At 36.9% G+C, this 12,279-nt stretch overlaps 1 protein-coding gene across 10 annotated transcripts in view; it reads right to left on the bottom strand.

The window, feature by feature from the left end:
* Window positions 1–12,279, bottom strand: part of PLEKHA5 (pleckstrin homology domain containing A5) — a 243,100-nt gene that overhangs the window by 84,720 nt on the left and 146,101 nt on the right. For all 10 annotated transcript variants that reach the window (XM_082851146.1, XM_082851148.1, XM_082851147.1 and 7 more), the window contains 4 exons: window positions 11,308–11,391; window positions 9,932–10,052; window positions 7,396–7,500; window positions 4,979–5,051 (listed from right to left, as the gene is read on the bottom strand). In XM_082851146.1, coding sequence (XP_082707272.1) covers window positions 4,979–5,051; window positions 7,396–7,500; window positions 9,932–10,052; window positions 11,308–11,391 — 383 coding nt within the window. The remainder of the gene's footprint in view (window positions 1–4,978; window positions 5,052–7,395; window positions 7,501–9,931; window positions 10,053–11,307; window positions 11,392–12,279) is intronic.

Genomic DNA, 12,279 nt, shown 5'->3' with positions numbered 1-12,279 from the left:
GACTGTTTCCTGGCCAGATTCCAAGCAGCTCTGAGATCCTGGGCAAGTTACTGATGCTGGGCATCTCAGTTTCATCTACTACAAAACTGAGGAAAACAAGACTTACCACTAAGGAACTTGTTGTGAGGGTTAAATTATTTAACAGACATAATGAACGCAATAATGCACTCAGCTCATACTAAGTGTTCAGTAACTACTGCCATTATTACATAAAACTGAAGGCATATAAAATCTTCATCTGTCAAATGACTAACCGAAGAGTCCCCTGCTAGATCACTAAAATGTTCCTAATCATGGCTTTCTTTATAGTTCTCTACCTAGGTAACTGTCTACCTAGGCAACTGTCTTACTGATATTTTTTTACTGTCTTAACTCTACCTAGGTAACTGTCTTAGTTTCTATCACCCAGCGGGCCTCGTATACTGCCAAGCGAAGGGTAGGAACTGAGTGATGTTTGTAGAAAGAACGAACTCCTAGTTGGGCACGGAGAGTCGGCCAGGCCTTTCTTAGACTGCACGGCAGCCTAACTTCTCCCTCTGCTCTATCCTACTTCCCTCCGTTCCCAGGCCCAGGTCCCGATACCAAGAGCACTCCCCAGTAGGCCTCTTGCACCCTGATCTCCATCACAAGGCTCGCTTCCTGAGGAACACAACCTGGGACAGGAACCATAAAAATCTCAACATTTTAGCGGATTCAAGTGACATTTTAGATTGCCCCATTCCTTCTTTCGCTTTAAAGACGTTTGGGAACAAGACAAGAAATACATACAGTCACAGCTGGGTAAGTAACTTACAGACCGGAATGTTGTTACTCATTATCGTTCCTCGCCAGAATACTTCAATATTTTGCTAACTGGTCCCTTGGCTTCAAGTGCTACGGTGATTTTTCTAAAATGTACACTTGATCTTGATACTATTTTTTGTATTCAAGACAGGAGTTTAAATTCATTAGAATAACAAACAAATGCCTTTTGTGCCTTGATCTACTTTTTAGCCTTTACTCTTGCTACGTCTTCAGACATAACCTTCATTCCTTAAGTCCTATATGTAAATTTTACAAATATGTCATGCTCACTCATGCTTTGTACATGCTAAGTCCTTTGTCAAGATCACCCTTCTTTCCTAATCCCTTCCTTGCACAGGCCTGGTCAACACTCATCAACACAACTGAATACTATAACATTTTTTCTCAGACTCCTTCTGCTAATCTGTGAGTTCCATAAGGAGAAGGGTTTATATTGTTAATTTCTGCATCCTACCACCTAATAAGATGTCTGGTGCATCAAAAGAGCTCCCTGGGACTTCCCTGGTGGCGCAGTGGTTGAGAGTCCGCCTGCCGACGCAGGGGACGTGGGTTCGTGCCCCGGGCCGGGAAGATCCCACATGCCGCGGAGCGGCTGGGCCTGTGAGCCATGGCCGCTGAGCCTGCGCGTCCGGAGCTTGTGCTCCACAACCAGAAGAGGCCACAGCAGTGAGAGGCCCGCACGCCGCAAAAAAAAAAAAAAAAAAAAAAAAAAGCTCCCTGTTAGTTACCACCCTAGTCTAAAGCCATCATCATTTCTACACAGTAACTGCTAACTCTTGTTTCCTTCCTTCCCCTTTATAACTCATTCTCTAACAGCAGCTTGAGTGAGCTTTTTGAAATGTAAATCAAAAGTATATCACTCTTACGCTTAAAAATACACAGCTGTTTCCTTATGGTATCTTGGGCAGACCCTAAACTCCAACAGAATCCAAGACTGGTGCAATCTCCCATCCATCTCCCATCCATCTCTTTCCCTACTGCTAACCTCCCTGCTTGGTACACTGGTTTCTTTCTGCTTCTTCAACATCCCGAACACTTTCCTACCACAGAGCCTTTGCGCTATTGCTCCCCCCGGCCTGGAATGCTCTGCTCACTCTGCCTCCTCCTTGTCATTGGGATCTTGCTACCTAAAACATCGGCTCAGAGCCCTGGTCCATAGAGGCCCTTGCCCCATGCCCTTCTTTTCATATCATGACCTTATTTTCCTAAAAACACTTACCATGGTCTTGTTTATTTATCTGAGTTTATCTACTGTCTCCCTGACCTCTCTAGATGACAAGCTTCATGGAAGCCTTCTTTCACTGCTATTTTGAAAATACCTGGAACGAAGCGGGTCCTGCTCAGTAAACATTCGTTGAGTGAATTGCGTCCCACGGTAAACTTCATCAATAGACTGACTACAGAACAGAGCAATTTCAGTACTTTATCACAGTGTTCACGATATGCCTGGTATATTGTAAAGAACAGTGGGAACCTGAGCTTCCATCTGGTGTTGGATGCTATCCTATTGCAAAAAAACAGCAAAGCTCTTATTCTCTCTCTGAATTATTTCCCATATCCGTAAAACACAGACTGACCTGTCAAAAAATTCTGACAGCACGTTCTGTATGTTAGTATATTAAATGCTTTGAGACATATGGAAGAAATGAATGGGGCCATTGTATTCAGGGTACAAGAGAAGACGAGATTGGGAATTCCCTGGCGGTCCAGTGGTTAGGGCTCCACGCTTTCACTGTCGTGGGCCAGGGTTCGATCCCTGGTCGGGGAACTAAGATCCCACAAGCTGTGCAGCGTGGCCAAAAAAAAAAAAAAAGAGAGAGAGAGAGAAGACGAGATCTGGGTGTTTAGGAGAAGTGTCTGGGTGCAGATCCTGGCTTTGAGACTTGCTTGGGGAGACAGGCCAGCAATTGAACTTGCTGCCCTTAGTTTCCTCTCGTATGAATGGGAATAATAAGATTTGCCACCTTATCAGGTGGCTGTGAGGAAAAGATGGACAAGATCATAATGTTATGTGCTTAGCATATTGTAAACACTCCAAAAATTGCAAGCTATTATGATCATCTCACTAAAATCTGATAGTTTTTATTTAAAATCTGACATTTCCTATTGATAAAATAGTGAGAGTGTAGTATCATATGCTTCTTTCCAACCATCTGAAGAATGGAAGTGAGTTAAATGTTATACCTTTCCTTTCTATATCTTCTTTTTTACATTCCTCCTGTCTGGGGAACTGTACTAAAATTAATAAATACATTGAATGTAAAATGCATATGGTTAATAATAATATGGAATCTCATACTCAACATGGCTTCTGAATTCACCTTTACTTTTTAAAAATTAGGTTAAAAGTTTTTCTGTTTTCATAAAGGTGACAAGTAGCAAGCACCTTTCCATGAGCAATAATAACAGCAAAAGACAAGGAACTCAGTGAGCTTTTTGTTGCAAATTAACACTAAGAAATTTTTATATGAGAAGCAACAAACATTTTCTTGTTCTTATTTAAAGTTCTAAATGGTCTATAAAACGTACTGAAAAAGGGAGAAAAGTACAAATTATAAGCTTAGGAATAATGTATGAGTTACAAATCCTGACTTTCTGCAAGACTGGGAAAACCTTTAAGGAAAACTGTAGAGTAAGTCTGGCACTTAACTAAAGATAATGCCACAGCTGCAGCCTGACCAACATCTCTATGACAAAATGAAAGTTGATAGGTCTGGTTAATTCTGACTCAGCAGTACTTCTCAACCACAGTATTCAGTGGGGGGAAAGATGAATACAATTCTAGTAATTTCTAAATCTGAAGGTCAATATGCACATGTTGCTTTGATAGATGACCACAGAATTTTGTCACACCTTTTTCCGGACAATCACAAGGTAAATTTTAAAACTGCTCATAGGCTCTAAAATTCTATTGTATTCTGTGGTATATAAATGAGTAATCATGCACTGACAATCTAATTCTTTAGTGACTGTTTCCAACCAGACTTTAGGGAAGAAGGAATGGTTGTCCAAATTCATGATTTTATATTGTAGCTGAAGCAGATTTCTAGGGAGAGCACAGCCTACGCACCCCTTTCTCTGTTCATACCAGCTTTGTGGTATCTAACAGATCCACATGGCACGTGATCAGAGACTTCTCTAGACTCTGACTTAAAATTGTTATTAATCAACAACTTATTAACCAGAAAACATTAAAAGAAGAAGAAGAAAAATAAAAGATGGACTTCCCTGGTGGTCCAGTGGTAAAGAATCCGCCTTCCAACGCAGGGGATGCGGGTTGGATCCCTGGTCAGGGAACTAAGATCCCACGTGCTGCCGGGCTACTGAGCCCGCGTGCCTCAACTACAGAGCCCGCGTGCTACAGAGTCCCCACGCGCTCTGGAGCCCCTGAGCCACAAGGAGAGCGAAGGCCGCGTGCCACAACAAAGAGCCCGTGTGCCGCAAGGAAAAATTCTGTGAGCCACAACTAAGACCTGCCGCGCCCCAAAATAAATAAATTTTAAAAAGAAAAAAAAAATTAGAGAGAGAGAGAGAGAAATGAAGACTGCCTTTAATAATACCTTTATTTCTTCTCCACCAACATTAGTAGCCTGGTTTGTAACCCTTCTGTAACTTTCTCAATGTTTCATGGAGGTCTTTTTGTTTTATAAAAAAGTGTGTTTGTGTGTGTGTGTGTGTGTGTGTGTGTGAAGGGCTGGAAGGGATCATAATAAATACATTCTATGTTATTTTTCTTATTTGCTAGTACATCATGGCAGTCTCTAATCTAATGCACTAAAATCATTTGCTGGGGAGAATGGGATATCTAACAGACTGATGGCTAGATCTGACAAAACTGACAAGTAAAAAGAATCAAACATCAAACTAACGTTTTTCGTCTATTAGGCACTGAATTCAAGGATAACATTATAGAGTGAATACTCACATGTTCTTCACACAAAACAAATCAGTTCAGCACAATCAGATTACAGAAACTGGACCAAAACTAAGACCAATCTGCTTGAAGCACAATATCCTTCTGTCCCTCCGCCTTACTCAGAATTACATGTCAATAAAGAAAAGATTTTCTTGATACTATTTGTTGATAATAAAATAGCAAAAAGATTTGTAATGTTTTCTCTTTAAAAGAGTATCTGATATTTAACATATATTCTATTGTTTACGGTAAACTCACCTCTATAATAAAAGAGGCAAAGGTCAGAAAGCACGAACCAGCGTTTCTTCCATAGCTTCATGCCAGTACTGTCCTGCATTAGATCAGCATATTAAAGGATTTTTTTTTTCATTTCAGAAAATTAAAACTCATTTCTGGTTTTCTTATTTGTTTAAAATAAGCTTTTAAAACAAGGTGTGTTTGACATATGCTATACAGAAATCGAGCTATAACGCTAAGCAAAATTTTGGATTTGTTGTCTAGGGACTTGTATCATATTAAGATATTCCCAAGTACACTGGTCTTTGAAGAGTAACACTGTCATGTAAAAGGAATTCTGTTGAAGCAATGTGATTTGGTTTCCTATTTGCAAGCAATTTGGAATCCCCTCTATTGAACACGTCTGCTAGCATGAGAATAATGTAACTGTGCAGCAGCGTGTGCATTCTGGAAAACCAGATTTAATAAATATGGTAATCTTCAACAAGAAGAAAAGTATGTGATTTGAAATTATTCCAAAGGTAACGTGATTTTAAATGACTGCGAATAAAGGAACCTTAGCATATAAACACATTTCATAAACATTTTTTTTCTTCTTACACAGACAGCTTGGGTTTTGCTTATCCAGCAGAAAAGAGTACCTACTTGGCAGCTTTTTCTAAGTTATTTAGGTAATAAAAATGCCAAGCTCCAACAAAATCACAATTTTAATGAAAATTACCTTCCCACATGCACTAGAGCAAAACCACAAGAGAAAACGAAACCCAGACCCAGACTGAGACACACACACACACACAAAGGCAAAAAAGAGGTCAGTTTGTATGTGCATTGATTTATATTTCTTAATTTACTTCTAGCTGTGACTATCATCTAAAAATGCCTTTAGAAGTGAAGAAATTATATGGGTAAAAATCTCCTGAAGTAAGGGATCTGTCCTTAAAATTGACAGCTACACTAAGGAAAGCTCTCCCCCGCCCTCCCAAATTACATGGTATTTTCAATCTCCTAATTAATTATCTCTTTAGTACAGATAATTAAAAAGTTTAGATCTTTAAGCGGCTCTGCAAACAAATATTCTCTGTAAGTCACACACCTATTACAAAATAAACACTCATGGTAGAGAAACTGGTTGGTAACGCTTTGGCAATACTAAATTAACCAAGGGATCAAGAAATAAGAACAGCAATCATTTAAAATAAGGAATCCTATATCCTCTACAAAGCTCAATATCACACGGAGCTATTTCAATAGAATTTGGACTCAGAAAGTCTAGTTAAAAAAAACCTTTTAGCTTGGATAAGTTTAAATGTCAGATGGTTAAAATATAGTAAATGATCTTTAAGTAAAAATGAAAAGTTGGTATCCAAGTTACATATCCAATCAACTCAGTAAGAAATTGGCGAAACTAATCTGAATGGGAACTCTCTGGATTTTAAGTGGGTCTTCTGCCAATACAGTAGTTTAGTTGCCACCCAACTTTCAGACAGAGCAAGGTCTAATGAATGTTTCGTAACAAAGTCATTATGAATTTTACTGAATATAATTATTAGGCCATCTGAAAGCAATTAGCAATATTTGACAGAATAAATTAACACTATCAATGGACTAATATTTAACTTGCTCTGCATCATCTGTATACATGTAGAATCAGAGAGACAGGACAAAGAAAGATAAAGGTCTTGAATGCCGAGTTATCTCAGTTATCTGGAGTTCATTTATCTGAAACCCAGCTGCAAACTAGAAAGCGAAAAAGAAAACAAAAGCCTCTAAGTAATCCAAATAGATGTCACCAAGTCCAACGTACATGCATCCCTACTAATTCCAAAACGTACAACAATGTTCCAAAAAAGCTTAGTTACCAGGTTTCCCAGGTAACGCAACTATACAAACCCCAACTTCTCAGGGTATCTGAGTGACCCATGCTTGATCAACCAAACAAAAGAAAGAAAAAACAGTACAGACACTTAACAGAGCGGTCTTGAGAGCACAGAAGCAAAAATCTGAAAAAATCAGAAAAATTTCAACTTATGATCAGACTTCTCTATAAATTAAAGCAGAGAAGTACATAATTCTACATTTCTTCAATGATTTTTATAGGATAGAAAAATGTGCAATACCTGTTTTTTTTTCCATTTTAAAAATATTTCTGCCTAGATAATTTTAGCATGCTGTTCCTAACATTTTCAGCCAGCATATATTTAATTTCAAATTCAGAAATACCTGCCCACCCCCGCCCACAATATCTCTAAGTAACATCCATTACTTTTTCCTTCTCCATTGTTCCCGTAACTCTCTCCATGGTAATAAGAAGTGAAGAATCTGGATGACCACTACAGTTCTTTCTCCACTCTATACAATTGTCTTAGGTGCCTTCGGCAGAAAAGGTCCCTTTTGATTCTGTCCTTTTTTCACATCAAATAGGAAAAAAAAAAAAATACCTGTTTATAAAGCCAACCTCTTCTGACCACAGGTGCATTAGGATTCCTTTTAATTGAATTTGATCTCTTTCCAAAATTATGAACTTTTTTTGAAGCCCGTGAAGTCTAAGGAAAAAAAAAAAAGCCCAACAGAAAATGTGGTATTAATGCCTAGATATTGAGTTTATTTTTCATCTTCAGAATTTTAATCTCTTTCCAGATTTCTCTGAAACTTCCAGGATTTAATCTGTTCAGATGAATTACTGCAATTCCACTTTTGTGTCTTAGCTGTTTCAAATGTAAGAATTCTGCACAAAGATTTTTCCTCCTCTAGGATATTACGGAAGGATCACAAATGTCTCCTTTAAAATCCGCGTGTACAATTTTTTAAAAAGGCACAGTGTGTGGCATTACCTGCTAAATAGAAGGAACCTTGAGTAAAAATAATATTAACACATTTTAAAGAATAAACCAAATGACAGCACTTTTTGATTTATATCTGCATTTAATCGTGTTGCTCCAATTAAAGCAAGTTAACAGTGCCATGTCACAAGAGCAAATCTAACAGATAAAATAGAAACAAACATATCACATCAAGTCAAAACAAGACTGGAAGGATCTGCTTAACGTCATGTAGTGTTTTCTTCTTTACGGACAAACTCTGAATGTGGATAATACCAGACAGATGGTGTTTACCATATTCTTATAAGTACACATAATCTTTTAAAATACTGCTGTTGTTTATTGCGAACATTTTATCTTGGTGGGAATGATAGCAGTAACCAACAAACATAAAGACAAAGAAGCTGAATTTGAATTTCTCTATGAAGGTAAGTAATATCAATTTCTCTCTTATTTTTCAACTTATCTAGAATCTTTGGAAATCTAGCACATTACATTAGAATCTCCTTTTATGAGGCTTGTATCAGTACATAATAGAATTTTAAGGCCCAATATCAGCCATTTTTGGGGGATACATTTTAATTTACTTTTGAACATATAATGCTTAAACACAGTATAAATCTCAAATGTTACAAAAAGATACAAAAGGACCAGTCTACTTCTCACCTCTGGACCCCAGCACCCAAACAACCCAAACACAACCCTGTGAGGCGACTGATACCACTGTGTATATATGTGTCTATCCATCTGAATAACTTTTCATAGTTATGGAATATCTCTTTTTTTTTCCTCAAATAGCTGCATACATAATACCTACTCTTCAGTATCCTTCTTTAATTATCATATAAATTACAGATATTATGCATGCATGATAGTTTTCTGTGGTTGGATTTCTCATTTTCTATTTTGACTTCTGGGATTTATGTCATATTTTAGACAGCCCATCTGCATTCTGAGTTTATTTTAAAAAACCTGCATTGCTTTCTGTACTGCTTTTAGAGTTTTGTTTTTACCGCTTTAACACCTGATCCATCTGGAAAATTTTGGGTGTAAAGTGTAAGGCACGGCTCCAACCTTCTTTCCAGACAATGACTTACTGGCCCTCAACTGGTAAGTCACTTTTCTAGATTTTAATTAGTATAAATTTACAAGCATTAAAATGCTGTGTTATCCTGCTAGTGTTTTATGCTATACAAGAATTAGAAATAATTTACATTATTTGAAAATTTATATTTACTTGTAATATTCTGCAATATTTCATTTAAAAAACCTTACCAGGCATTTAAAATAGATAATTGTCTATTACCCATCTCTTTACAATAACCATAATTTACTATTACAATTCTTTTACTATTATAAAATACACAATTATGTTCTAAATAAAGAAAATCCTTTTATCATCCCTTGATTTTCTTGCTATCCTTAATTTAGGACCTGAGCATTAATGTTACAGCAACTATTTATTCAGGTTTAGCAGCATGTTTTCTACGAGTTTGAAGACATTTTAATATTAAAATTCTAAATTTAAAACATTAACGTTATGGTTTAAAGTACAAGAAGCAACAACTACAAACTTTTATAGACACACAAGTCTGGGATTAGAGGTTAAACAATTAACATTTTTGTTTCTGATTACAAAGAAAAACCACCCACTACTGTTTCCATGTGGCTATGGCACTTTTCACATCATGGGTTCTAAACACATCAGTCATCAAGCACAGTGGCTTGATGGGTTTCCCTTTAGCAGTAAAAGATTTTACATTTTAAAGAAAACAGTATAATATGATAGAATATATATTATTCTAGGTATACTTAATAGTCAGAAAATGGGAGTTCTAGGCCATTATATTAACCTTCACCATTAAAACTTAAGTTGATTCAATAAACTTCCATTTTCTCACACAAACATCCATTACATTTGTAAAATTATTCCAAATCTGAACTCTACAATATTTAAAAAATCATTAAATTATTAAAATATAAGCTTACTACTTTATATTCTAAGCCACTGCTTATGTCAATTACCTCGAACGTAATTAGGTTCACATAATAATAAAAATGAAATGATTATTCTAAAACTCTAAGTCCATTAAGAGTAATAGCTATTACCAATTACACCAGTTATCAATAATTAACAGTAAGCAAAGTAACTTACTCTGCCTACAGGGCTCACTGGATGCACCGCATAGTCTGAAGTCATGTTATAGTTAGAAGCTTCATTTATCATACTTATAGGTCGTTCCTTCTTTTCGTCAGATGTCATGGTTGCAACGGTCCTGAAAATATAATATGCCAGAACGCTAGAACTTGCTGTTTATGTAAACTACTGCACAATAACATTTCCCTAGATTTAACAATGCTGGTGTCTGACTTTTTCAAAACAGCTGGGTACTAGTTAGAGCTTAATAAGCTCCAGAGTTGGAGCTTAATATTTATAACTACTTTAAAAATAATTAAGCACAACTTAATATCATGTTTATTTTAATAAGCCTTAATACAGATATGCTACTTGGTCATCCAACTGGAACATTAAAAATTTAATTACAAGATTAGCGATTCTAATATTGAAAACAGTAACAATGATAGGGAATTCCGTGGCAGTCCAGTAGTTAGGACTCTGTGCTTTCACTGCTGAGGGCGCGGGTTCGATCCCTGGTTGGGGAACTGAGATCCCACAAATTAGTTTAATAATTTGACCAAGTTTACAGTTTTCCCTGACCTTGCATCCTGCGCTCTTGAGTTTACTATCTGTGTCTGACCTATTGTAAAAACAGCTTCTGGAATTACATTCCTCATGAAAAAAAAATTTAAGTCATGTTTCTATACCATACATAGTAAACAGATGGCATTCTGTTATTATACTTGACTGCAAATGTCCAGATAAGAAAACTGTTAAATTGTACTGTATTAAGTACGGATAACAGCAATTTCAATGCTAACCCCATTTTTTTTTAAACTTACTGGAGTATAATTGCTTTACAATGGTGTGCTAGTTTCTGCTGTATAACAAAGTGAATCAGCTCTACATATACATACATCCCCATATCTCCTCCCTCTTGCGTCTCCCTCCCACCCCTCTAGGTGGCCACAAAGCACTGAGCTGATCTCCCTGTGCTATGAGGCTGCTTCCCACTAGCTATTTTACATTTGGTAGTGTATATATGTCCATGCCACTCTCTCACTTCATCCCAGCTTCCCCTTCCCCTTCCCCATGTCCTCAAGTCCATTCTCTACGTCTGCATCTTTATTCCTGTACTACCCCTAGGTTCTTCAGAACCATTTTTTTTTTTTAGATTCCATATTTATGTGTTAGCGTACGGTATGTTTTTCTCTTTCTGACTTACTTCACTCTGTATGACAGACTCTAGGTCCATCCACCTCACTACAAATGACCCAATTTCGTTCCTTTTTATGGCTGAGTAATATTCCATTGCATCTATGTGCCGCATCTTCTTTATCCATTCATCTGTTGATGGACACTTATACTAACCCCATTTTGAACAGAGGCATTCCATGAAACGCTTTACTTACTGTTCATTCACTACAAAAATACAATTGTCCTGTGATGGCTGTCCTGTGACTGGATGTTTACAGGTCACTTTCCTTTCATTATGGCTGGAAGAAAACAGAATAAGAGAAAATGTACATGCCATTACCACAAACTTTAAAAAAATATCCTGGTAGCAAAATAGCCATTTCTTTATAGCAACATTAAAGTTAGTGAATAAAGGAGATGCAATTCAAACCCCCAGGTGTTGACACTCCTACATAACCTTTTCTACTATCTACCGTGTGTACACGTTTGTGTAAATGTTACTTACAGTTTTACAGTACAGCTAGACTCACCACTCCCAACCCCATGCCCACCGCCAGTATGACCTCAATTTGTTCTTCTATTGGATAAACAAAAGTAAGTTGATCTGACTCCCCAATCATTGCATCTTACGTGACAGGTGGGCCACAGAAAAGTATGAGTATCCACCTACCTTCATTATTTAGTATCCCAATACGTTAGGTACGTTACAGAAACCTAATGCCAAATTCATGATGGAAAAATAAATCTAGGTACGTTACAGAAACCTAATGCCAAATTCATGATGGAAAAATAAATCTAACAGTACTACCAGATGGGCACTGGCACATTAAAACATAGTACCACTGGAAGAGCAATAATTTATGGCGTTTTGGCTTCACAAAGGAATCTTTACATAAATAATGTAATGGGATTGATTTTTATGATACCTGAAGTATGCTATAGAAAAATGGAATCTGAAGGAGAAAACAAAAATCTTAAATGAAATGCACAAACAACAACACAAGCAAAGAAAAATCTACTTATTATGTTTGCCGAAAAAAAATCTGGTTTGATTAAAGAGTGACTATTTTTTGGAGAATAAGACCTTTAGGCTTCCTATTGTTTTCTAGAAATGAGAGGAGAAAAATCCCAAACTACTTATCTAAGCCAAAAATAACAGATGCCCAAAATAATATGCAGTATACATT

The sequence above is a fragment of the Leucopleurus acutus genome (assembly GCF_964270905.1).
Source record: "Leucopleurus acutus genome assembly, chromosome: 11".
Classification (NCBI taxonomy): domain Eukaryota; kingdom Metazoa; phylum Chordata; class Mammalia; order Artiodactyla; family Delphinidae; genus Leucopleurus; species Leucopleurus acutus.
The sequence above is the reverse complement of the archived record's forward strand: the minus strand, read 5'-3'. Positions and strand labels throughout refer to the sequence as shown.